This window comes from Perognathus longimembris, chromosome 25 (genome assembly GCF_023159225.1).
Source record: "Perognathus longimembris pacificus isolate PPM17 chromosome 25, ASM2315922v1, whole genome shotgun sequence".
Classification (NCBI taxonomy): domain Eukaryota; kingdom Metazoa; phylum Chordata; class Mammalia; order Rodentia; family Heteromyidae; genus Perognathus; species Perognathus longimembris.
In genome coordinates, this window is record NC_063185.1 from 11,829,806 (window position 1) to 11,857,582 (window position 27,777).

The 27,777-nt window shown below is 44.6% G+C and overlaps 1 protein-coding gene across 4 annotated transcripts in view; it reads right to left on the reverse strand.

The window, feature by feature from the left end:
• Window positions 1-27,777, reverse strand: part of Gria1 (glutamate ionotropic receptor AMPA type subunit 1) — a 254,230-nt gene that overhangs the window by 60,405 nt on the left and 166,048 nt on the right. For all 4 annotated transcript variants that reach the window (XM_048334202.1, XM_048334201.1, XM_048334199.1 and 1 more), the window contains 3 exons: window positions 22,014-22,124; window positions 20,750-20,956; window positions 11,575-11,945 (listed from right to left, as the gene is read on the reverse strand). In XM_048334202.1, the coding sequence (XP_048190159.1) occupies window positions 11,575-11,945; window positions 20,750-20,956; window positions 22,014-22,124 (689 nt within the window). The remainder of the gene's footprint in view (window positions 1-11,574; window positions 11,946-20,749; window positions 20,957-22,013; window positions 22,125-27,777) is intronic.

Here is a 27,777-nt window from a genome sequence, read left to right on the forward strand (position 1 = left end):
TTCACAGTTCAGCCAGTACTTCCAATTTAATTGCTAACTCCAACTTAATTACTTAATTACCCTTAGGTCCAACTGATAAGAATATATATATATGTACACTGAGAATATATATATATATATACACACACACACACACATATATATATACACTATCTATCTATCTATATACTATCTAAAGTCAGGTTTTCTGTTTTTCATTTCTTATGATATACCCATACAAATCACAGCTTTCCCCATGTATCAAAGCTAAAGCTCAGTAAAAGCAATTGTGTATTGAATGTATAGCAAACCCCGCTACCTTCTCTGTCATTTGCAATGTAATCTTTTCTTTTAGGTTAATTTATAATGAGAGCAAATTAATTCTTCTTTGCCTTTCTCTAGCTGTCTCTAGAGTTTTCCATGCCCCAATTTTGATGTGAAAGGATGCCTTTTTCTACCTACAGGTATGCTGAGCTTTATGTCTAGGTGTTTGGAAATATTGTCTAGAAATAAAAAATATATATATCACTATTGTAGAATTTTATTTATTATTTGGTTGTAAATCTCAAATAAGAGCCACAATCATTGATACTGTAAAGGAATCCTAGTCTCTCACAATTTTGAAAATATTGCAGACAAGTTTTACGTGAAACTCAATGCAATGTGGTTTCGTTCATGCCCCATGCCCCATGGAATCATCTAGCCTCTGTCCTGATACCAGTTATGAAGATTTATTATAAAGCTACAGTATTTGAGATGACCAACATCAGGCAAGCATAGAGAAGTCTAAGAACAGAAGAGTTTCAAAATCCAGAAGCAGACCTGCATGCATTTGACAGCTGATTTATAGGAAAGGCATCTAGAGTTTGAAATAAATCAGGCAACTACAATAGCATGCAAAAACCATCTTGACCTGTGTTTCACATTTAGAGAGTAGGAAGGAGAATATTTTCTTCCCTTCTTTTTCTCTCTCTTTGTCCCGTGTTCTGTGTTTTATCCAAAACATGAGAGAAAAAGACATGGAGAAGTTAATCTATTCTTTTTCTTTAAGTATGACAAGTCATGAGAAAAGTTTTATTTTCCCCTAAGAATTTATAATAGGAAAAGAGCTGCCCCCACCCTTCTCTGAGTTTTATTATAACACATCAGGGGGGAAAGTCTGTGAGACTCTTATCTCCAATCAGCCACCAACAATCTAGAAGTGGAGCTGTGGCTCAAGAGATAGAGTGCTAGCCTTGAGCACAAAAAAGCTCAGGCCCTGAGTTCTAGCCCCAGGACTGGCACAAAAATTTAAAAAAGCAAAGGCTTTGGCCTGACTCGTTTCAGTGCTCAGACTTGCTGCCAAGTTTGCAGTCGGGAAAGCATGTCAGACTCTTGTGTCTCTCCTGTTTCTTTTCATTTTTCCTCACCGATTGAAGGCCATACAAGGCCCTATATAACTTCAAAGTGTTCAAATCTAAATAAGAGTCTTTTGAAAAAGCACTCATTGTTTGCTAAGGGTCACTTCAGTTGAACACACACAAAAAGGTTGCTACATCAAGGTCTGGATTATAAAATGCTCAGTGCTCATTTCCCAAGCGATGTAAACTCTCTCAACTTTGTCTTTCTGTTGTGGTTGTGCCCAGGTTCCGAGTTCAAGACCCAGGACTGGCACAAACATACAAACAAACAGGAAAATATCCTGTTAAATCCTCTAAATACCTTATTTATTTTCACTTCACCACAATGCTAAAAGGCATTACTCATCATTTTTTATGTATAAGTTTGGGAGAAGAATCTGTCTCTCTCTTTGAGGAAATTGATAGGAAAGTTTGTCAAGAGAAACACAACAGACAAGAGAGCGTGTGGTGTTGTTATACGGCAGGGAAATGGCCTTTTGGCTACCTCTACCATCTACACCATCTTTAGCTATCTTCCTCATCACAGAGCTCTGCCTCGGTTAACCCCCGAGAGCCAGATGGCTTTCTGATTGGCGCATCTCCTTTGTGTTTCCTGTTAAGACTAGCCTCATTTCTTCATTCTGCGGTGGTGCTTACTTTCTCGTTCCTTTATAGCCCCTTTGTTTCCATTGCATTATTGTCACACAGGGTTTTGGTTTCTCTGCTTCTCCTGTCACCTGCAAGCTGTATAAACCTCAATTCTCTGATTGGCTGTTTTTCGATGAACTCATATCATTTCAGCCCTGCCCTCCCCCTCCTCCTCCCGCCAAGCCTTGAAGAGGTAACAGATGATGGTCACTCTTGGGACTTCTTGCTGATTGAGGACTGCTGGTGAGAAAGACACCATTCTAAAGATTCTCTCTTCCTTCTCTCTCAATATAAATACCTATATAATATATAATACGTATTATGTATGTATTTATTATCATTAGATATTATATAAACAATAAATATTTATAAAATATAAAAATATTTAAAAATAAATAATATGATAAAATAGTATAGTAATATATTATATAAATAATAAATATAAAAATCATATAAAATATATAAAGATATGTAATAGGTATGCAGAGAATCCTTCGATTTTATATATATAAACATATATATACAGAGAATCCACTCCCTCCCCCCCACACACGTGTGTGTGTGTGTGTGTGTGTGTGTGTGTTGGTACTAGGACCAACTAGGTACTAGGGCCTCTCATTTTTGGTGAACATTCTCACTCAAAGCTAGCTCTCCACCACTTAAACCACGCCTCCACCTCTGGCTTTTTGGTGGTTCACTGGAGGTATGAGTCTCTCAGATTTGTTTGTCTGGGCTGGCTTTGAACTCTCCTCGGGGTCCTGGGAATGTGGCTTAGTGGTAGAGTGCTTGCCTAGCATGCATGAAGCCCTGGGTTCGAGTCCTCAGTACCACATACACAGAAAAGGCCAGAAGTGGCACTGTGGCTCAAGTGGTAGAGCCCTAGCTCTGAGCAAAAGAAGCTCAGGGACCGTGCCCAGGCCCTGAGTTCAAGCCCCAGGACTGGCAAAAAAGAGAAGAAGAAGAAGAAGAAGAAGAAGAAGAAGAGGAAGAGGAGAAGGAGGAGGAGGAGAAGGAGGAGGAAGAAGAAGAAGAAGAAGAAATGAACTCTCCTCGGAGCTCCAGTCTCCTGAGGAGCTAGGCACTGACAGCCCAGTGCCACCCAGCGCCCAACACTTTGAGAGGTGGAATGGCTGCTGTTTCTGCCCTTGACTCTGGTGGGGGTGACAGCATGGCAGAAGGCCCCTTCTACCCCTTCCCAGGGGACGTCATGAGGAGTGATAACAGCTTCACCTGCCTCTCTTTGGGCACCTATTCTTGGAAACCATCCGTCATGCGGCGAAGGGAGCCCACGCAGGAGCAGAGAGCGCGCGCGTGTGTGGGTGTTCAGGTCGCCAGGCCTCAGTGGAGACATGAAAGGGAAACAGCCTTCCGACGATTCCACCCCACTCCCCCTCCGCCATCCACTGGGCCACGGCCTTTTATCTTTCCCATCCCCGGCCTCAGGCAGAAGCAGAGGGACAAGATGTCCCACCGTGCGCCTCCTTTCCACATTTCCTGATCTGCACAGTGCATGGCTCCTGTTGGCTATCTAAAGGGTGAGCTGCTTTTCTGCCCCCTCTCACCCCCCAGCAGCAGTAGTACGGCTCTGAGATGCAAAGCTAATTGCTCCAAGTGGCACAAAAGAAAGAAGCAGAACGAAGCCTAGGAGTCACAGCAGAGCCCGTCCTTTCAGCGCGTCTGTGGCAATGCCTGCAGTTTCTGCAAAGGCAAGTCCAGTCGCTTTGGAATGCAGAGCAAGTCAGAGTCGGATGGACCACAGAGGGGGTAAATAATCCTGGTGCCCGGGAGAGCAGGAGGCACTGGTGGATGGTCTGATCTGGCAGGGAAGGGTCATCACCAGGGAGCTGAGTCATGCCCAGCCTGGCAGGCACGCCGGGCTGTGGTTCAGTTCCTTCCCAGGAAGTGAGGTGAGAAGCCAGCCAGCAAGCCGGGGACAGAATGAATAATGCTGCCAATATCCTTTAGTCCTATGGCTGCACCTGGCAACCTCAGGCTCCTCCTCCTCCTCCTCCTCCTCCTCCTCCTCCTCCTCCTCCTCCTCCTCCTCCTCCTCCTCCTCCTCCTCCTCCTCCTCCTCTTCCCCTCCTCCTCCTCCCCCACCTCTTTCTCAATTTCCAGACTTCCCTGTGGCTTAAGGTGAGCCAGAAGCACAGCCATGTATCGAGATGGGGGACAGTGCATCCCACATGATTGGGGATGATTGGGGATATGGCTCAGGACAGAGCTCAAAGGCAGTCACGTGACTGCACGACAGCCAGGAAAAAGAATGGAGATTTCTGACTCTCCAGTCCAAGCTATGCACTAGGCTCTGCGCTAGCCTCTGTTTGCATGAGTTTTATTATAAAACTCTTGGGATAGGGTTATGAATGATCTCCTTTTTAAATTTGAGGAGATTGGAGAATTAGGCTTAACGGCTTGATCCAACAGTGAAGTTACTGGATTAAGTCTGAAGACTTAGTAAATTGTAGAGATAGGCTCTAAACCCATGTCGGAGTAATGGGATATTTGGTATCAAAGCACAGTCATTTCTCCATCTGTGCTTGTCCAACCCCTTCTGCCTCGCCCAGAGTTCCTTCTATAGGTATAATTTTCTTTTCTTTCTTGGTGCCACTCCTGGGGCTTGAACTCAGGGCTTAGGCACTGTCCCTGAGCTATTGTGCTCAAGGCTAGTGCATACCACTTTGAGCCACAGGGCCATTTTCAGCTTTTTTGTTTTTCATGGTAGAAAGTAAAAGTTTATTGCGTGGATGTCAGGATTTGTCAGATGATTTGCTCCACTTCAATTCTTCAGTATCACCTTCTTAGCTCTTCCACACCTCAAGTGCTGTCCAACATTGTATTTTCAAAGAAAGATGTTGGTTCAACTTTATCCAACCTTCCGTAACTGTCAATTAGCTCCTATCTTTGTTTACTATGGGAAGCATTCACATCTGCCCCTTTCTTCAGAAGAATTTTTTTTTTTTACCATTTTTGCATTATTTTTAACAATGGCAAGTAGAAGTGGAGTATATCCATCCTTATTTTTAGCTTCATGTACTTTCGTTACAATACTGCTTTTCACTATGCTGTTTGTGGACAAAGTATTTCAATAGTCAGAAAACTGCTTGAACATTTCTGGCTTTTTGATAGTTAATTAGAGATAAGAGTCTCAAAGCCTTCCCTGCCTGGGCTTCCTTTGAACTGGAATCCTCAATTCTCAGCCTCCTGAGTAGCTAGGATTACAGGTGTAAGCCACCAACACCCAGCACAGATCTAATATTTTCTGTCTCTCCCTTTCTATATACAAGATCCAATTGTTTTAGTTCTTGGGGAACTTTCTCTGTCGTTTACCTGTTAACTGTAAACTCGACTCTTGGGAATTATTCAAATTACATTCTGTGTTCTCATCTAATTATTTCCTTATATACCTTGGCATATAGTTCAATTCCAGCTCGTTCTCAAGCTCTTATCTCCAATTGATCAGCAAAAAGCCCAAAGTGGAGGTGTGGCTCAAGTGGTAAAGCGCCAGAAGTGGGAGGAGAGCTTGAGGCCCTGAGTTCAAGCCCCAGTACCTCCACCCTCCATCCCCCCCCGCCCCCCAAAAATCAAGAAACGTGTTTGCAAGGCTCTCTCTGGGAGAAAGGAGGGAATGCAGGAGGTAGGAGGAGCACTTTTCTCACCGTTCCTCCTCCATTTTGGCAGCCAGTATTGGCGAGCCTGGCATTTGTGTGGGGACGGGGTGGTAGTCAGGTGATCTATCCTTAATCATCTCTTTGGGCTTTTCTCCTTGGTCACTGTTTCCCATGGTGTGTAGGTTTCAGGATCTACCTCCGACATAAGCAAATTAACTGAGCAAGGGATGGGTTATGTGGAAAGATTCTGGAAGCTTTCTAAAGTGCTACCACTCCCCTGCCTGGGACTTCTTCTCACTGATGGTAATTAGCTTCACCAGGTGGAGATAATTACCGTGCATGTGAAGACAGCCTATGATCAGAAATAACAGGGAGGGTGCTGAAAGCGGAGATCACAAGGTCTTCTATTCCCTTACCTCCCGAGGATCTTCCCAACCCCTCTTGACCTCCTTAATAAAGCCAGGGGATGCATGGCCCCTGTGGAGATTGAGAGACTGGTGTGTGTGGGGGGGAGGGGGGGTTGTTCAGCGAGAAGAGGGGAGCAGAGCTGGTTTTCATTCACCTGTATGGAGCCATGACCATGGGGTAGATGGTTGTTTTGAGCAGGGAAAGGGCCATAGATTCTGCCTGGGAGTACCTTAGAGATGGAGATGAATAAACTAGAGCACCCGAAGATCTACCCAGAGCGCTGGATGTTTCTATGTGCTGTGTGGTTCTGTCAGTTATTCCTGTCAATGCCGGTTTCCAAGGAGACCCACAAATCTGTGCCACAACCAGCCTTGTAACCACCATCACCCCGACTTACCCTAGATGGCCGTGAGAGGCTCTAATCTGGGCCTTCTGGCTTCCACTCTCTAGTCTTTTCTCTGCCCTAATTCACGGGCCTCAGAGCTCTCCAGAGTGATATTGCAGTAGGCAAATCAACTCTTCTTTTGCTTAACAACCCCGATGGCTTCCCATAGAATAAGTGTGTACCACAGCCCTAGGTCCTGTGTGACCTGGTCTTTGCCGGCTCCTCCAATCCTATCTCAATCCCCTGATCTCTCCATTTATTTATTTACAAGCCCAGACACACAAACTGCTCCCCAAGTCCTGGGAGCCATAAACTTTATCCACCCAAGGGCCTTTGCATATGGCTGTTTGTGTCTCTCAGTGCTTTACAAGCCTGGCTTCCTCTTACCCATTCCGGTCCTCAGAGAAATCTTCTCAGAACACGCTAAGTAAGTATCCTTTCATTTCCCTTCCTTTATCATGCATCGCAACAGCAGGTTGCTTTTATGGGTAGCACATTACTGTTTATACCCATCACCATGGCTTGTTCACAATGCCTACTTTATTCAGCTGCTTCTGCTTGCTAGGGTTGGTTGAGAAGCCAAACCATCCCCTGTTCATTGCAGGTAGTTAGTGGACGCCTGCTGGCTAAGTTAAATGGTGTTAGCTGCAAATAAAGATGAAGGGACTAAAATAAAATGAAACACTGGAGCTGGACACTAATGGCTCTTGTCTGTTACCCTAACGACTCAGGAGGCTGAGATCTGGAGATCATGGTTCTGAAGCCAGCCTGGGCAGGAAAAGTTCATGAGACTCTAACTTCCAATTAATCTCACAAAAAGAAAGAAAGAAAAAGCCAAATTTAGCTCTACATTAGTTTTGAGCAACAAGAGGTCAGAGAGGACCAGACCTCGAGTTCAAGCCCCAGGATTGGCATCAAAAACACACACACACACACACACACACACACACACACACACACACACACACACACCCCAAAGCCCACACACACAGGAAAAAAAATCCACTGGGGGAAAACTAAATATAAGTTTTGCCTGTAATGATTTTTGTCTTTCTTGTGATATACTCCTTCTCAAAATACTCCTCTGTATGGATATAAAAAAGTACAATCTAAAAAATATCTATTTAAAATAGATCTTTGGGTACAAGAAAGAGATCTACAAAGTCCATTGGTGGATAAAGGCGTTCTAATCTTACTGTACCAAACTATGAAAAGAACTTGTAATCCGTGGTTGCTGTTCAGGTGAATCTTTTCTTTTTAACTTTTTGATGTTAAAATGGGATGTGAATAAACAATGTAGCACATGCAGAGTCTTTAAAGATGCCCCTTGTTTCCATAGTATTTTGTGAGGTAAAAAGGAAAAAGGACTTCGGCAGCAACTAGGAAAGGAGGGACTGTTAGGTGTTTACCACTGCTTGCTTAACTTCTGTCTCTGACCACTGTTTTAAAAAGATCTGCTTGTGCCCAGCATTGGTAGCTCATGCCTGTCATCCTAGCTACTCAAGGGGCTGAGATCTGGGGATCGTGGTTGAAAGCCAGCCCAATGCAGGAAAATACGTGAGACTCTTACCTCCAACGAAACCACCAGAAAACCTGAAGTGGCCCTGTGGCTCAAAATGGTAGAGCAGCTAGCCTGGAGATCTCATCTGGAACCTCAATTTGAATGAAGAAGAGTCTCAAGAATTCAGATAACACTGGTCTCACGAGTAAGCCACTTTGCTTTGTTCCTCGATTTCCCCAGAAGAGGGTACTAAGCTTTAGAATCAGTGTAAGCAGCAAATCCTTCTGGCGAATCTGGGACTAGGGCCAATACAAAAACTCAATAAAGAAGATACATTCTATTGTAGCGCCTTCCTGTGTATGGTTATACGTTTTATATGTGTCAATCTTCTTCCAAGCCAAGACTTGCTGAAAGTTGTTCCTATTTTTATTCAAGTAAATCTGGAGGCTTGGGGGGAGGTTGTTTTCATAAAGCTATGGAGGAGGGTGATGGTTCAGCCTCTTGTTGTTTTTTTCACTTCTGGGTCAGTTGCTGAGCTAGCTCCATGGAACTGTCAGGGATTCCAGGCACACAAAGGTCAAAGACTGAAATCCTCTCAGGCTAGCCAGGTCACCCAGAAATGATGCTGAGTACTCTTTTTCAGTGTTGGCTAATCATTGTCTATGAGTACAGCTGATACAAGACGCATGCCGACCGAAGATTCACTTAGTGAACTCAGATGGAAGGAGGGTGAAAATATACCACAAGGGGGTTGTTAAGAAATAGTTGCTCCCCGGACGTGATCAATGATACAAGACTCTAGGCATTCACACACAGTGAGACCAGAGGAGGACACTCTTAGGAGGAGAACACAAAGGTGCAATGCCTCTGTGTATCGACCATATAAAATAATACTGTTCGACAGGAACTCCAAGAAATGGAAACAAGAGGTCTTTGCTGCTGTTCTTGATTTCTTTTCTTTTTGTCTTGTTTATCTGTCTTTGGGAGGCTCAAGAGGGGGTAGCCCAGAAATGGAGGGACAAAGGGGGTACAAATGCAGCAGTGGTACTCACTGGATGCTATGTGGAAAAATGAACTCTACATGTCAGGGGGGACTTAGGGGGAAAACTGAGAGAGAGCGAGGGAAGGAGTCGCATTGTCCAAAAGGAAATGTACTCATTACCTGACTTATGCAACTGTCACCCCTCTGTGTATCATCTTTATAATAACAATTTAAAAAAATTCAAAGAAGAGATAGTTGCTTAGTTATGAAGAAAGTTCCAGAGAAAAACAAGCTCATGACATGTACATGTTTTGATGGCCCTCCTAACTAGATAAGAGTCATTTCTTCCCACTGTTTATGCACTGGCCTGATTTATTTTTAAGCAAATCCTTCCCTGCTTGGTTCTTTCTATTCTTCCCCATGTGTTTGTCAGTATTGGCCAAGCATTCAGTCTCACACCTTCTCTCCCACGTCTCTCTCACCCTCCCCCCCCCCCCCCACTGTCTTCTTATTTAGAGAAAAACAAGATTATCATGGTGAATGATAAAACTTTCCACATTATACGACAGGCAAAATAAATGTTGGAGAAGGAAGCTCATTAGAAAGTCTACTCCCTTGTTGCTTCATAACACTGATCTACAATGCCACTGGAATATGAAAGGTAGATCAGGGTGCTTCCTGTTTGTAATCCTAGCGCGACAGGAGGCTGAGAGCTGAGAATCATGGTTTAAAACCGAGTTCAGGCAGAACAACCTATGAGATTCTTATTTCCAATGAGCCAGCAAAAAGCTGCAAGTAGAGGTGTGGCTCAATGGTAGCATGCCAGTCTTGAAGCTAAGTTAGAACATGAGGCCCTGAGTTCAAGCTCCCGTAGTGGCGCAAAAACAAATAAAAAGAAACCTAGGACTAAATATCCCTCCAGAGTTTTGTATGGAGTTTAGTATTTATTCACTTATGCTCCTGACGGATCCGTGGAGGTGTTATTCTGCAACACGCTCTCTGCCTGCCTGCTTTAGAAATTTGGTAATCTAGGAGAAATGGCTATCTGGGAAGGGAGGCATAAAACAGCTGTGAGAGGAAATATAGTCCGTGCTTATTTATCAGGTCAATGCGCGAGGCTTTATAGCATGAACCTTCTGGTAGGTGGGCAAAAGACCATTACACACATACATAGGAGGCTAGTAAATGTGAGAATCAGTCCAGATGGGTAGTTTTCAGAATTATTTTTCTTCCTCTGTCTCTTTTCTACCTTTCCTTTTTTTTTTTAAACCTTGGAAACTACCATCTTTTTATTTTTATTTTTGTGCCAGTCTTGGGGCTTGAACTCAGGGCCTGGGCATTGTCCCTGAGCTTTTTTTTTTGCTTATGGCTAGCATTTTACCACTTGGACCACAGCTCCACTTCTGGCTCTTTTTTTTTTTTCAAGGATTATAGGAGACAAAAGTATCATGGACTTTCCTGCCAGGCTGACTATGAACCATCATCTTCAGATCTCAGCCTCCTGAGGAGCCTGGATTATAGGTGGGAGCCGCTCACGAATGCACGGCAGAACTACCTTCTTCCTAGCAAGCATGAGGCCCTAGGTTCTTCAGCACTATAAAACAAACAAAATCCCAACCTTCCCTTCAGCCCACATGTTCCAAAATAAGTTCAACTCACAAATTCCAGTCAACTCTGCTTCTTCTCCCAAGCGTTGAATCACCCTGGTTCTTTCATTGGGGGGTACCGGAGACCCCATTTTTGAACCACAACAAACAAATTACAGTCACTGCTGGTAGGAGAATGTTCCAGGGTCTTTCTGACAATGTGATCTTTCAGATCAAGGAGCCAACAGGAGGGCCAAGCGCCTTGTCCAGGGTCCTGTAGAGGGGCCTCTGTGCTCAATTTGGTACTTCATCACTTCCACCATTGCAGACTAAGTTTAGGGGCATGGCCTGAATCCACCATCTAATCCACTGTCTGTCATGCCTTGTAAGATACTTGGTATTTTGAGGCTCCTCATTGGTGCCTCTGTGAGAGGATAAACCTACAGGACTGCCTTGATCCCCAGCAGGTGCTGAGTAAATATTCACAGTACTGTACTACTCCCTGCTTTCTCTGTACTTCTGCACATTGATGTGTGTGTGTGTGTGTGTGTGTGTGTGTGTGTGTATGTGTGTGTGTGTGTGTGTGTGTGATGTACAGGTTCTGGGGCTTGAACTCAGGGCCTGGGCACTGTCCCTGAGCTTTTGTGCTCAAGGCGAGTACTCAATCACTTGAGTCACAGCACCATTTCTGGCTTTTTTTCTTCTTTTGATGGTTCATTGGAGGTAACAATCTCATCAACTTTCCTGCTTGGGCTGGTTTTGAACCATGATCCTCAGATCTCAGTCTCCCGAGTAGCTAGGATGACAGGTGTGAACCACCTGCAACCACTTGTCCCTAATTTTTAGCTACAAAACATCAACCACGATGACACCTGCCTATCTGGACAGATCGTATTCAAGGAAAGTCCATCTACAGCCTCCAGAAAAATCACAATGGACAGTGGGCAGGGGTCGGACTGTAACATTGAATGCAATGGAGTTGGGGGAAATAATTCTCAGTTCTTAATTCCCAGTACTTTTTATTTTTTTCCTTTTCCCTTAAGCAAAAGATCGCATGGAGCAAGGGAGTTTAAGAAATTTAAAAAGCCAACTGACCTGGGAGAGATGTCACAGCCTTGTTGCATGAAGGCCCCCAAGGAGAACCACAAGCTGTTAAATATCCCAAACTCATTGGATTGGTCACTGGGCGTCTGGTCCCGGCCTTCCTCGAGCTCTTCGCTGTGCCATTCGTAGGGGCTGAAACGGCTGACCAGGAAAAGCACCACGCTCACTCCAATGTAGGCAAAGACAATGCACATCCAGATCTCATAGGCCAGAGGATCCAGGAAGGAGAAGACTCCTGGCTTGGATTTCTGTGGCTTTTTGATCATGATGGAGATCCCCAAACTCATAAATGGCTTGGAGAAATCGATCACTTCTTCCCGGACCAAGGTGATGGTTAAGGGTGCTACTGCTACATCAGCTCTCTGCAAAAAAGAACAGAACATTTTACTTTATCTCGGTGGCTCTCTGTGGTTCACTTGCTTCTCTCTTCACTCGGAGGACGGTTGTCCTTTGCATCTTACAGAGCGCGGAATGGGAAAAGATCACTTCAAAACCTTTGGACAATAGGGCTGGGAATATGGCGTAGTGGCAAGAGTGCTTGTCTCCTATACATGAGGCCCTGGGTTTGATTCCTCAGCACCACATACACAAAAAATGGCCAGAAGTGGCGCTGTGGCTCAAGTGGCAGAGTGCTAGCCTTGAGCAAAAAAGAAGCCAGGGACAGTGCTCAGGCCCTGAGTTCACGGCCTAGGACTGGCCAAAAAAAAAAACAACAACAACAAACCTTTGGACAAGAAATTATTTCTGTTAAGTGGAAGTCTGGCTCATTCCCTCCCTCCCTCCCTCCCTCCCTCCCTCCCTCCCTCCCTCCCTCCCTCCCTCCCTCCCTCCCTCCCTCCCTCCCTCCCTCCCTCCCTCCCTCCCTCCCTTCTTTCTTTCTTTCTTTCTTTCTTTCTTTCTTTCTTTCTTTCTTTCTTTCTTTCTTTCTTTCTTTCTTTCTTTCTTTCTTTCTTTCTTTCTTTCTTTCTTGTGCTGGTCGTGGGGCTTGAATTCAGGGCCTGGGCACTGTCCCTGAGCTTTTGTGCTCAAGGCTAAGACTCTGTCACTTGAGCCACAGCTCCACTTCTGGCTTTTTGCTGGTTAATTAATTGGAGATCAGAGTCTCATGGACTTGCTTGCCTGAGCTGGTGCTGAACCACCATCCTCAGATCTGGGCCTCCTGAGTACCTAGGATTACAAGTGTGAGCCATTGGCATCCAGCTCATTATCTTTTATTATTATTAATTATTATTATTATCAAGTAATTTTATAAAGATGTCACAATGCTAGGTCAGGTTATGAGTACAATGGTTCTTGATCAATGGCGCCCTTTTCATGGTTCTCTCAATTTTCCCTTGCCCCTCCCCCCATCCCTATATGCAAGTCCACTCATTATCTTACGGGAGAGACTTCTCCATTATTTGGCAGCTTTATGAACCAGAACTTTTTCCTCATCTTGAAAGAAAAGCTGTTGTGATTGACACCTGTGGGTTTGTTTGTTTTCCTTCCCAGCCACCATGCTTCCATTCTGCCCGACTCTCAGCCCTTCGGGCAGGAATGAAGCTGGCCATGCTGATTTCATGGCAGAGGATCAAATCCAGGTCTGGCCAATGCTCTATGGGCTTTTCCTGAAAAGTACACTCAAGGTCAGTATAAGACCCAAGTGGGTTTGGGAAGAACTGTTTGTGGTCCTCAGTGCTGTAACATTTGGGGCACCCAGAATTCAGAGAGTACCCTACACTCTCTAGGAACCTATGTTCCACCTTTCCTCTGTTTGTCACCAGGAACTTGAGCCAATCCTGTCGGCCTCGGTCAGCTCGCATTGGATCTCTTTTACCTGCCACCAAGATTATTCAGGCTAATGAGATGGGAAAGGCACACTGAAGTCGTTAAACATTTATTGAGCACTTACTGTGTCAGCTCTAGGCTGGAAGCTATAAGTAGATGGTGGTTTCCACACACTCAAGGAATTAATTACAAACTAGTAGGAGAGATATTTTCTCTCTGTCTTTGACATTGTCACACACATGTGCACGTAAGCGCACACACACACACACTTTCCCAGTGCATAAGTTTAACGGAATATGTGTTATCCAAGTGGTACAAAACGAAATGGAGGTCAGAGGGAGTTGACTTTAACTAGTTGCTCTGACACAGGACAGCAACTCAGAAGGGAGAAATCATGTGACTAATGGCCTGAAAATAAGGATGTAAATTATATTTGCAATCTTTGTCCTGGAGGATTGCTAAGAAATACACAGTTCTGTCTGTCTGTCTGTCTCTGTCTCTCTATGGCACTGCTCCTAAGACTTGAACTCAGGGCCTAAGCATTGTCTCCATAGCTCTATTTCTGGCTTTTGGGTGGTTAATTGCAGATGAGAGACTTACAGACTTTCCTTCCTGGGTTGGTTTTGAGCCCCAATCCTCAAATCACAGCCCCCCTGCGTAGCTAGGATTACAGGTATGAGTCACTGGTGTCTGGCTCAATGTTTCAATTTCAAACCCAGAATGTTGGTAAACATGAAATGTTTGCAACAAATGCTTCTCCTTGAGCATCTCTTGTGTGGAGAGATCTCTCTTGTTTTTCCTGTCTTATCTACCTCTGTCTAATCCTAGAAACCCTGGCACCTGTTCAGGCAAAACTGCTGCTCTTCTGTTCAGAGGAGTTTGGTAAACCCAAGAGGCTGTCCCAGGACAGAAGACACAAGATTCTTTTTGGAGAGACATTCCTATGCAGGTCCACTGGGGGTGGGTGTCCTTCTCCTGTGATTCTGCACAGCAGCCCAGATGTGAGGCTCACATAGGGCAAGGCCCCACCAGCCAACAGCCACTGCTTCTCTTCTCCCCATTCACCTTGGCTAGGACCATTGAGAACATGCCTTCAGTGGAATAAAAAGCTTTAGAATGACTTGACTTTGCCCCTATGGGAAGAAACTCGCTGTACAGCAAAGTGAAGCAATTTGATCACAGATGAGGATCTGGTTCTTCTTTTTTTCCTGTGTAATTCTGTTCTTTTTCTTTAACACCCACTTCCTAAATCTTGGGGCATATATATACTGGAATATATATATATATATATATATATATATATATATATATATATATATATATATATATATATATATACTGGAATATATATATATATATATTCCAGTCCTGGGGCTTGAACTCAGGGCCTGGGCTCTGTCCCTAAGCTTTTTTTTTCTTTCTATTCTTTTCTCAAGGTTAGCACTCTATCACTTAAACCACAGGTCCACTTCTGGATTTTTGGTGGTTTATTGGAGATAAGAATCTCACAGGCTTTCCTGACTGAGCTGGCATTGAACCATGAATTTTAGATCTCAGTCTTCTGAGTAGTTAGGATTATAGATGTGAGCCATTGGTGCTTGGCTTAAATTTTTGTTTTGTTTTGTTTTTTCTTGCCAGTCCTAGAGCTTGAACTCAGGGCCTGGGCACTGTACCTGAGCTTCTTTTGCTCAAGGCTGGCACTCTACCACCTGAGCCACAGCACCACTTCCAGCTTTTTCTGTGTATGTGGTTCTGAGGAATCAAACCCAGGGCTTCATGCATGCGAGGCAAACACTGTACCCACATTCCCAGCCCCTTGGCCTAAATCGTTATTATTATCACTACTACTATTACTGTTATTATTATTTACAAATACTTAAAAGCTAGCACAGGGTAAATATTTTTGTAACTTAACAAAGGAATTGGGAGAGAAATTACAATACAAAACATTTGAGTGATAGCACATTTTTGGAAATGAGTGAAGATATTGCATAGATTTATTTGCTGCTTCCTGCCATGAGTTAATAAAATAGATAATAGGCTGGAAAATTAAAGAGCTACCTCATCTCCAGGCTTAGTTCATTTAGCAACTCAACGATTTGTTTCATGGATCATTATTTCTAGCAGGAAGTTAATAAGTGGAACATGAAAATAAACATGTCTAGAAAATACAGCTTTAAACAGGTGATGGAGAGTAGAGGGAAAAGAGACTTCTTAGAACTTTTCAGAGATCACTATTCACTGAGAATTTCCAACAGGGGGTAACTAGAATACAATATTGGCCATGAATCATTTATTTCCCTAGCCATTGGAAATGTTCCATTAGGCAAGATATGCACCTAGTGAAAGGTGCGGGTAAAAGAGCTCATACTTGTAATCCTCACTACTCAGGTGGCTGAGATCTGAGGATCTTGGTTCAGAACCAGCCTGTGCAGGAAAATCTGTGAGACTCTATCTCTAATAAAGTACCAGAAAAGTCAGAAGTGGAGCTATGGCTCAAGTGGCAGAGCACTAGCTTTGAGCAAAAAGAAGCTCGGGGATAGCACCTAGGCCCTGATTTCAAACTCTAGGACAGGTGCATGTGTGTACGCACACACACACACACACACACACACACGCGCATGCGCGTGTGCATGAAATGCAAAGATGACTTATACAGAGCAGCTTGATACCAGCTAAGAGACCACTAGGGTTGGTTTATACCACCTGATAGAGTAGTTTCTGGAGCCTTCTTAGGACTGGCAGAACTGATCGAAGGCTAACTTCTCCGCACCTCACTGAATGATGTTGTTGCATCTGGTGAAACATTTGTCTTTTTCTTTTCTTTCTCTCTTTCTTTTGATGTCAATTTCTTCATTAGGAAAAGGCAGGGCAATTCTTGTTTTACCTATTTTGCAGGATTGGTTTGTGAAGGATCAAAATAATTCAATTACCGAAGAGCCCTCTGGACTGTGAACATTTTTTTGCAGGCAATCCAAAGTCTTTCCTTAAAGAATTTGACTCTCAAACTCAAAGGTGCATCAGCCTCATCCAGAAAGGACTTTTCTTTTTGGCATCTCAGGGGGCAGAATTCCCAGACACAGTGAATATGGGGTCAGATGTGAGAATTCATGGGTTCTCACAAGGTCCCAGGTGATATTGATGCTGCTGCTCTAGGGGAACTCCAATTTGTGACTCATTGGCTGGGGAGATCTCAAAACAGAAGATGCAATGACAGGAAGCCACCCAGGGGAAATGGATGTGATAGGAAATAAAAGGAAATAGAGCCTAAAACTAACTAGGCTGGCGAGCTGAGTCTGGTACTGTAAGGGCTCATTGCTCCTGTTGTTTGGAGGCGATCCGTGAAGTTCAACGGCTCCAGGAGTCCTGGAAGCCCTACACTGGCAGAAGTGGAACTCAGATCCAACCCTGTCTGCTTAGTTCACTCGCTTTCTCCATCAGCGGGGCAATGGTCAGATGGGCATACAGGAATGTCAAAGGCACCAGGATGCAGGGAGGAGCAGCAGCAACATCCTGTGCAGCACGGGGCATTGTGTAGACTACTGTATGTCCTAACTTGGGATGTTGTATCCTTTTCCAAGTGAATGAACCTTCCTGGGCATCACTGTCCACATCTATACTATGTTGGAAATAATCTTGCCTGCTTTTACGGGGTTGATACAAGGTGGAAGTGAATGAATGTTAAGTACTTAACACAGCATTGGCTATCTCAAGCAATGTGACGAAATGTGACTGGACTCACTGCTGGGAAGGACAAGGGGTAGCACAAAGGAAGGTAAGAGAGATGGTGATTGACAGCTATGGAGAAGGCCCAGGAAGAACAGATTTGGAGACTGCTAATATGTTTTCCCTGACTTCAGTACTGGCACCAGCTACCTCCCAGCTCTACAATTTAATTTTTTTTTAAAGTATTATCTTTTAAGTAGTTATATTAAGGAGGTGCCATTTAACAAAGCAGTTTATGAATACAGTACATCTTGATCCCCTTCCAACATTCTCACCCATCCCTCCCCTCCCCTTCTCTCACTCTTCTTCATTTTGTAGGATGTAGGATGTATGGACTCTTGACTGGGTTCTTCCTTCTCCTCGTCATTCATCTCCCTTTTTCCCGCTGGCCCCACCCCACCCCTTTTTGAATCCCTGCTTTGTGTGTGTGTGTGTGTGTGTGTGTGTGTGTGTGTGTGCTTGTATGCTGCTCTTGGGGTTTGAACTCAGAGCCCTGTGCAAAGCTAGCATCCTACCACTTGAGCTACAGCTCTACTTCCGGCTTTTTTCGGAGTACTTTTATTGGAGATTAGAGTCTCACGGACTTTCCTGCCTAGGCTGGCTTTGAACCTCCATCCTCAGGTGCCAGCCTCATGAGTAACTAAGATTACAGATGTAAGCCACCAGTGCCTGGCTCCTTCCTGTTTTTTGTTGTTGTTTTTAAAAAATTTATACTGGGCCTCTCAATGGGCTCTTGCTCAGCAAGAGTTTTGACCCCTTAAGCCATGTTTCTAGGGGCTTTTGTAATTTGTATTAAAGCAGTTACATTGTTTAGATTGCATTTGCAAAATCATATTCTGGGAAGACAGAGACAGATGGATTGTGATTTGGAGCCTATGCCAATAAAAGTGACTAGTAGCTATCACAAACACAAGGAATACAATATATTTTTCTCCCCTTGACCTTACTGATGGCTTCTGGCTGAGATCATGTTTTCCCCAACCCTTCTATTCTCAAGTAAACTCACAAGCAATGGTGACATGAGACCCTTAGGAATCCTCTGGAAGGCAGGGTTCAGTGGGTGGAGTCAGGCCTGGTGAAGGGCAGACAGGAGGGAAGGCCTAACAGCTCGAGGCCCAGAGCCAGGGCAGGGACCTCAGTTTATCAGAGCTCTGAGGGCCCCTATGGGCCCTGGATGGGGGAGTTGTCCATCCCCCTCCCCTCTCCCCGCACTCCTCCTGCCCCCATGGTGATCATACCACTTGTTCTGGGCAGATCATGAGCTTTTAAATGAAGGAAACCGCATTACGCGTGAGGCAAGGCGAAGAAGGTGAAAAGTTCGCACTTATTGCCATGGGGATGGCCTTAAGAGAGTTTGGAGGCGGTTGCCATGGAAACCAGCCTCCGGATGCAGCATGAACCCATCCAGGGCTTCATCAATGGAGCTTGCAAGGTGAGAAGCGGTGTGGGGAAGAGGGCGAGGAGGGCATCCTTATCCTCAACCTACCTACTGCCTCCACAGTCACCCCAAAGTCCACGGCATCAGGAGTGTTTTCTTCCTTCCCTCCCTCCCTCCCTCCATCCCTTCTGTCTTTCCTTCCTTCCTCCTTCTCTTTTTTCTCCCTTCCTTCCTTCCTTCCTTCCTTCCTTCCTTCCTTCCTTCCTTCCTTCCTTCCTTCCTTCCTTCCTTCCTTTCATCTCTCTCTGGCTCTGTCTGTCTGTCTCTCTCCTTTCTCTTTCTGTGCCCTACTAGGGCACGAACCCAGGACCTGGGTGCTCTACCTTGGCTTTTTGCACAACGCTAGTACTCTACCACTTAAGCCACACACTCGACTTCAGGCATTTTGCTGGTCAACTGAAGATACAAGTCTCATGTTCTTTCCTGTCCAGGCTTCTTTTTGAACTACAACTCTTTATTTTATTTTATTTTATTTTTTTTGGCCAGTCCTGGGCCTTGGATTCAGGGCCTGAGTACAACTCTTAAATCTCAGACTCTTGAGTAGCTAGGATTACAGGTGTGAGCTGCCAGCACTGGCTTTACCCCATCTTTTCCTCGTATGAATTCCCTTTGTATAACATCACCACCAATACAACGCTTCTTGCCCTGATAGGAGATCATGGAACTGAGTAGTCCTCTGAAATGATTGCTTCTTCCTGGCACACACTGCCCACAAATTGGGAATTGGGGGCGTGGCATGTGCTTCAGCTCAAAGACTCAGCCTGGAATGTTCAGTGCCTCTGATTGAAGCCATGGGGACCCGTCTGCTCCAGCCGGGTCTATAGTACTTCTTCCATCAGTCCATAACCCTCCCTGTGTCATTTTCTAAGCAGAGTTACCCCGGCCATCCTCAATCCATGCCCGCAACCTAATAGTGCTTGCTCATTCCCCTTTCACACCTTTATCTCTTCTACCATCCCTCACCTTTGTTTCTATTTGAACATGGCAACTTTGAATGTCCTATGTACTTTCTGACGGGTACAGGATGCCAGTTAGCTTTATAGGCCATACAATTCAGACTCCTTCCTCCTATGTTATCTTTTACTATTCTGTCCCATTGTCTTTGTACTCCATAAAACCCATAGGTCCTTGGGGATCTGTCTCTTCTTGATGGCTCCCTAAATACTGAAAATGATGTGAAGTGTTCCGTGAGCTCTCACAATGCTTTTCAGCTAATTGAAAATTGGATCCTGGAGCTGGTGGCTCACGCCTATAATCCTAGTTACTCAGGAGGCTGAGGTTTGAGGATCAACGGTTTGAAGCCAACCTGGGCAGGTAAGTTTGTGGGATAGACTCTTAGCTCTAATGAATCATCAAAAAGCCAGAAGTGCAAGTATGGCTCAAGTGGTAGAGCACCAGCCTCAAGTTAAAGAAAATTAAGGGATAGCATCCAGGCCCTGAGTTCAAGTCCAAGTATTGGTACCAAAAAAAAAAAATACTTGATGGGAGTTTTGAGGGGAGTTAATTTTGGTGTAAAGATAGAGAAGAGCAAACCCTATAGCCCAGGACATAGCTGGCCATTAGATTAGGCAGAGTAAGCCACAAAAGAAGCAGACATTAAATTCTACAGTTCTGAGGGAAGTTCACAGCTACTACGAGGGCAAAGAGAAAATGCTTAGGAAAATCCTACTCTCGGACACAGGTGCTGGGGGGGGGGGCTTTAGAAGTGGTGAATGGTAGGGGTGGGGGGTGGGGGTGGGGTGAGATCTTGGAAACAGAATGAGGACAGGGTGAAGTTTGGCTGAATTGAGAGCTGCAGGAAATGGATGGGCGGAACAAGTGACTTGAAAGTTAGGTTGGATCTAGATCTATAACCAGCCCCAGAGAAGAAATTTATATAAAAAGAACTATGGAAATCTTTGAGTTAGGGGATTGACAATTTAGCAGTCTGCCTTGAGAAAATTAATCTTGGAGTCGTCCTGTCATGTGTGTTGAACAATGATCAGGTGAAGGTATGAAGCTATAAGACACATAGGGTAGGGCAGGGGGAATAAGAGAGCTAGGACCAGGAACTTGAAGATGGCATGTTTTAAGACAGGGGGTTTTGAATGATTTATCTTTTCAGCAGCAATGATACTCAGTTGGTGGGGGGGGGGCATGTCATAGACATTGTTGAAGAGGGTCATGGAACCTCCAAATAATTCCCCATCAAACCCTAGTTCTGCCCTCTAATTGTGCCCGTTGGGTGGAACTTACCCCATAGACCAGCTCTCCCACCATGCCATTCCAGGCCTTGGTGTCGGGGTCTCGAGCTCCGTATTTCCCATCACTGACAATCTCCAGGCGGTAGGAGTAGCCCACGTGCTTAGCAATCTCGGCAGCCAGCTCTACACAGTAGCCCTCGTAGCGGTCATTGCCCTCAAACTGGTTGGCGTTCTTCTTGAGCATCACGTAAGGGTCTTCCTGGTGGAGAAATGGGGTGGGGGGGAAGAGAAGATGCAGACTGTGAGTTCACCCATGGTAAATGGAGACTTTGATTTGGCAGAGGAGTCTATCTCCAACATTGCCTCCCATTGGGAAGTCTGTCTCGTCCCTATGGTCTATTTCCTGAAAATGTCACCCTAGGATAAATTTGGGATAGAGAAGCAAACTTGGTTGAAATAAGAAGGATTTAGTTGGGCATTCGTGGCTCACGCCAGAGGCTGAGATCTGAGGATGGTGATTTGAAGCCAGCATGGGAAGAAAAGCCCATGAGACCCTTGTCTCTGATTGAGCGCCAAAAAAAGCCAGAAGTGGAGCTGTTGTGGCTTAAGTGGCAGAGTGCCAGCCTTGAGCAAGAGAGCTAAGGGATTGAACTTGGTACAGGGCTTTTCAAATTATAAATTTTATATAAGTAGCTCTCTGTCTCTCTCTGTCTCTGTCTCTCTCTGTCTCTGTCTGTCTGTCTGTCTGTCTGTCTGTCTCTCTCTCTCTCTCTCCCTCCTTCTCAGATATTTCTGGGGCATAGAGAAGTAATCCTTGAATGGGATCCAAGTTTCTCATGATCAACAACTGAAAAACCGAGACCCATGGCAGCTTTATCCCTGTGTACTTTATTGCTTCATTGTAGGTGCAAATGGCTTCTATTGGGGGTGTGTGTGTAATATTTAAATGAGCACAATTAATGTTACCCTTTGGTTCACAAGTGGGGCAAGTGTGTGCAAAAGAGCCTATGGGTGTCTTTATCCAAAGATAACAGAGAGAGAGATAGAGAGAGAGAGAGAGACAGAGAGACAGAGAGAGAGAGAAAGAGAGAGAGACAGAGACAGAGACAGAGACACAGAGAGAGATTGATTGTGAATCTCAGAGAGGCTGAAGAAAACTCAGAAGTTCTCATTTACTGGGTATTTCGTTTCCAACTTCTGGTATCTATCTATAGCCTGGTCTTGGCAGCTTTCACTGTTAGTAGGGGGGAAAAAACACCTTTCATCTGGAACTCGCTTCAGTTCCAAGTCAGCTTGGTGGAGAAGCGAGTACTCACTAGGATCGTAGTGACAATGTACGTTCTGTTCTGAACACTGGAATTATCCCCGCCGGCTTGAGCGTCGGTGGCTGCAGGGACAAACTTGTCATCCTCATTCCAATAGCCGATCTGCCAATGAGAAGAAGATGGAGATAGAAGGTGAGGCAGTGTCCTCAGCAAGCAGGAGCAGAAACAAGGAGCTTTCTAGGTCCTTCTAGTGGCGGGAGCCATATCCTCGGAGTGCTAAGAGATTGAACCATCTCTACAACTAAGCTGTTTGGTAACTTCATCCAATGATTCCCAGGACCAACCTATCCTTTTCTCTACCTATTAACCCCTCCACTCCCTGAATTCATTCTGCATAGTAATTGGAATCACATGATTAAGCTTCATGTTCCTTTTGCATTCTCTTTGGGTTACCTGTATTTCTCCCCTTCCCCTCCCCCCCCCCACAAATAACTTCCAAAGACAGTTATTTTATTCTTCACTCGGTGTTCCTTTCCCAAGAATGAACAATTACAGTCTGGGGTGTGTTGGCTTGGTTAAGGTTAAACGGCATTTATTTTTCTAAGAATCAGCAATTTTTCAATTCTGACTTATTTTCCAAGCAAATATTTACCAAGTTTCTATTGGGTACAAGGCTCTGAGCTAAAATATGGACAGTGGTGTGTGCCAGGTTCCATAGGGATGTGAAGAATTTTAAGAGGTAGTCTTTATGGGGGGGTGGGGAACAGAGTGCCTGCCTCACAATTGCACAAAGGCCCCAAGTTCAAACCCCAGCACTACCACAGAAAAGAGGGAGAGAGATGAGAGAGTGTATGAGGGAGAATAGGCATACAGGGTCCAAGAAAGAAAGAAAGAGAGATGAAAGAAAGAGAGGAGATACAGAGAAAGAGAGAGAAGAGAGGAGAGAGGAGAGCAGAGTGTAGCAGGGGAAGAGAGAGGAAGGAGGAAGAAGATGAGAGAAAGAAGAGGGTGGAAAGACAGACACACAGAGAGAAAGCAAAGACAAGAGAGGAGAGAGGTAGAGAGAAGAAAGAGAAGACAGAGAAGCTGAGGGAAGAAGAGAGAGGGAAGAGAGATGAGAGAAGGAGAGGGAGGGAGAGAGACAGGAGACAGACAGAAAGCAAAAGGTAAGAGAGAGTAGCAAGACAGAAGACAGAGAAGACAGACACAGAGAGACAGCAAAGAAGAGAGAGAGAGATGAGCAAAAGAAGAGAGGAGAGATGCAGAGATAGAGAAAGAGAAGAGGAGAAAGAAAAAAGAAAGGAGATAGAAGAGACATTGAGAGAGAGACAGAGAGACAAGAGAGACACACAGAAAGACACAGAGGCAGAGACAGAGAAGAGAGAGATACCAAGGGAGACTGCCCTCCCTCCCTCCCTCCCTCCCTCCTTCCCTCCCCCCTCCCTCCCTCCCTCCCTCTCTCCCCTCTCTCTTTCCTGTAAGTGCATATGCAGAAGGATGAAGGACGAATGGCTTCACCAACTGTGGGGTCTAAGTTGAGGCTCACACCACAGCCCCTGCCCAGTGATCCATTAGACTGTCACCTTTCCCCCTTGATGTTTTTCCCAGTCCTGGGGTTGGGCATCCACTGTGTTCCCTACAGCAACCGTGACTCGCCTTGGTGCTCCTGCTAGGTCACAGGCTGAGCTGTCTGGGGTTTGTGCCATCTCATCTGGCTTAAGGGGTAAGGCTAATTGCCCGAGGTGCTGCGGCTGAACAGTGGGGTGAGCTTGGCCCGGCACCCTGGCTGCAGGTCCCCTGCCTCCAGCGACTGCTGCTTATTATCACGCTGTCCCAGCGGGAAGGGCCTCCTCTCTGGGCCAGGAGACTTATGAGCTGCTGTTTACGGGATGAGTCTTGAGTTTCCGGCAAATCTATTCTTCTCAGTGCATTTTTTCTGCTTGAATTCCTTTCCTTTCCAAGAAAACCTAGGGCATTTATGAGTTATGATTGCCATTTTAAGTATGAGGGAAAATAAAACCCCACCAAACCATGATATGGAAAAAGTCATGTCACTTTCTCAAGATGAATGAATGAATGAATGCATGGAAATGCATTCATTCCAGGGTTCCTATTTCAGTCTGGTACCTCTTTCTCTTTCTCTCCTTCTGTCTGTTGGTGGGGTTTGAACTCCATTATCCCTGGGCTTTTGTGCTCAAGGTTAGTGTCCTACCACTTGAACCACAGCTCCATTCCCAGCATTATTTTTGCTAGTTAATTGGAAATGAGAGTCTAACAGACTTTCCTGCCTAGGATGGCTTTGAACTGTGATCCTTAGGTCTCAGTCAGCCTCCTGAGTAGCTAGGGTTACAAGTGTGAGCCACTGGCACCCAGCTAAATTTGACTCTTTTTATCCTTGTACAATGCAAATGCCACAGACCGGCTTGGGGATTATTTCCTCTGTTTTATAGATAAGAAAATACAGGCCTAGGAAGATTAAGTGATCTAACTTTACAATACTGAATTATTTAGCATATTAGTGGCTGAGCTTGGAACTAAGTTCTTACAGGCCTCAAAAATAAGATTACTCAATAAAATCAATATAGACTTGGGAAAACATCTACATATTTTCCACACCTACATGATATTAAGGTATTATTTTTCTTTCTCTTCCCCTTTCCCTCTCCTTCTCTCTTTCCCCTCTTTGTTCTTTCCTTCCTTCTTCTCCCCTCTTCATCATTAGTCCATGGGTTTATCTGTTCCTACTGAAGTGATACAACCACTTCAGGTGCTTCCTGTGACTTAAAACTCATTCTAAGTTCCAGTGTATTAAGAGATATTCTTTAGGCCACCAACTACTTGGGAGGTTCAGATAGAAGGATCCAGATTCAAGGCTAGACAAAACATGAGACTCTATCTGACACACAATCTGAAAAGTAAGAAGACTGGCGTATGGTTCAAGGGGTAGAGCGCTGGGGGGGGGGTGGGGAGGGCATGAGGAAACTTAGCTCAATACACACACAGACACACAGACACACGCTAACTATTCTTCTTTGTTCCCCCCACTCACCCACCCAAAGTCATCTCAGTGGCCAAGAGATTTGTATGGCCTCAAACAGATGTGGTTTAAGCTCTGGATTCCCCTAAATACTGTGACCTTGAACAAGCTAATTGACCTCTATAGGCCTCCGTTCCTGATCAGGAAAATGGTTAGATAAAAGGACTTGTCCCAGAGGCCTGCTGTGCAAATGAAACAAACAGATCCCTCCTATCAAGTTCACATTAAGTTTTCAGTAAGACAAACACTATAATTCATCAGAATGATACTTAGTTGAAGCTTAACAGGTTTCTAGATTATGGTGCATTTCAGTTTTGCTCTTGTGTTCAAACACAACCAGTCTCCAAAGGCAGCATATGTTCTAGAGCAAACTAGTTGACAATTCTCTTCGTTACATATAGAATACCCTGGGGTATAATGCTTTTTTTTTTTAAGAAAAAAAACCCAACAGCACAAAACACCACTCTGCCACCTCATTATTGCAATAAAAGGGAACGAAAGGAAGACAAATCTGTGTCGATATGATTTATAGAGGTTAGAAGGAAGCTTTCATTACTAAGCATAGTGACCCTTTGTAGCTTGCTTGGTATCCCTCATGTGAAATTGGGATCTATACAAAAGAGCATGCAGATTGTTGTCTGATTTAGAGCTGTCTCTATTTAGAAGCTAGTACATAGAATAGTTGAGCATTAGAAAGTAGCTTGCTTGGCTGGGTGCTGGTAGCTCACTCCTATAATCCTAGTGACTCAGGAGGCTGAGATCTGAGGATTCAGGTTCAATACCAGCCTGAACAGGAAAGTCCACGAGACTCTTATCTCCAAAAATAACCACCAGAAAAACCAGAAGTGGCACTGTAGCTCCAAGTGGTAAAGCGCTAACCTTGACTGAAAAAGCTCAGGGAGGGTGTACAAGTCCTGAGTTCAAGCCCGACAACCAACCAAAAAAAAATTAGCTTGCTTTGTTCCTAATTCAGTCAGGAAAAGCAGAGATAATACTATCAGAGTGGTAGTGGAGGTATGGCTGTAGTGTTAGAGGACCAGAATTGAGCAAAAAAAGCTAAGGGAGGCCCTGAGTTCAAGCCCCAGTACCGGCACACATACACTAAAAGGATTCCCGGGGTCAGTAGAGGCTTTCTGATGCCAAGATCCATGCTTGTAGATCACAAGAGCTAGCAGGTTGCAAAATGTGGTTCTACAGTCTGATGGGAAGAAAGCTGACAAAGATGTCTGAAGAGACATTGAGCTTTGCGGATGGAAACACATTTCTCTTTCTTTGGGAAACAGGTGAAATTATTACACAATACTTTGATTTTTCTGCTAAGGATACGCAGGCACTTTGATTCCATCTGAAAGTAAGTCAGAGTTAGGAGTGTAGTAAGGTTTAGGACCCACTTTTCAGGAGAGGGTTTCAGCAATTCTGCCAGTTAGGGCGTTTGATCTCTTATTTTTCTATCTGCCTCTAAAGATCCTTTGAATATAGAAAATGAGTCTGGATGATAGACCGGATTTTTTTTTAAGTGAGTAAAATTTAAAAAGGAGATGATCATAGAATTGCAAATCCAACTGATCTATCTACGGTGCACAGTTATCAAGTTGAATTTATACATGGGCAGCTCCAGGTTATCTGTGAAGTCACTGCCCCTGACTTTTAAATCCATTTATCGTCAATGTTTAAAAAAATTAAGTTTCCTGCCTGCCAGAAGCCAGTGGCTCACACCTCTTATCCTAGCTACTCAGGAGGCTGAGATCTGAGGATCGTGGTTCGAAGCCAACCCCGGGCAGAAAAGTGCCCAGGTGACTCTTCTCTCCAATGAGCCACTCAAAAACTGGAAATGGCACTGTGGCTCAAGTGGTAGAGCACCAGGCTTTGAGCACAAAGAGGCTCAGGGACAGTGCCTTAGCTCTGAGTTCAAACTCCACAACAGACTAAATAACTACACAAATAAATCTGTTGCCTGCTCTGGCAAAGCAACCAAGAGACCATCTGACTTTCTTATTCACATTGCCTCGTGGCAGAGGTTTTGGTAGGAAGTGGCTACTTGGACAGAAACTCTATTTTCCCAGATGCTTCGCACCTAGTTGGATCAGATAATTGGACTCAAGCCAAAACAAGGCAACAGAGGGGATTGCCTATCTCTTCTCTCACAGAATTCTCCAGCACAATTTCCATTTCTCTCTCTCTCTCTCTTGCCCATCATTTGCTAAATGCCGACAGCCAGGAAGGCTGGAGAGCTTTGGGATAACCTGAGTCGGAGCCAGAGCCCTCAGGCCAAAAACTCAGCACTGAGTTAAACAAGAACTGAATTTCCATTACATGAAACAGCTGAGATTTCAGTTCACCCAGCGTGTGGCACCTGTGGCTGTCTGAGCGAAGACATTCAAATAATTGAGAGTGAAGTAAGTTTTTGTCTAGCTTTAGCGGGATTCTGCGTGGGGTGTTCTTTCATTGAGTTTACTAGCATGTTTATTGTTTTTTTTTTCTTATTGGCAGGCAGATTGATATCAATAGAGGCTAGATTATTATGTTCCCCGATTGCTCATCAATATTCAATAAACTGTCCATTCATTTGAAAAAGTACCATTTATTTGCACGGGCCTACTATGTATCGGTATACTCTAGGCATGGAGAATATAATAAATAAAACAAATATAGTCTCTCTGTTTAGAGAGCTGGGACTTAGTGGTGCTGAGTGTCATTCATACCGAAATTTAATTGCTCCTAGGATGGTATTGGGGAGGTGTGTGCAGCCTTTAAAGGGTGATTGGGTCACAGGGATGT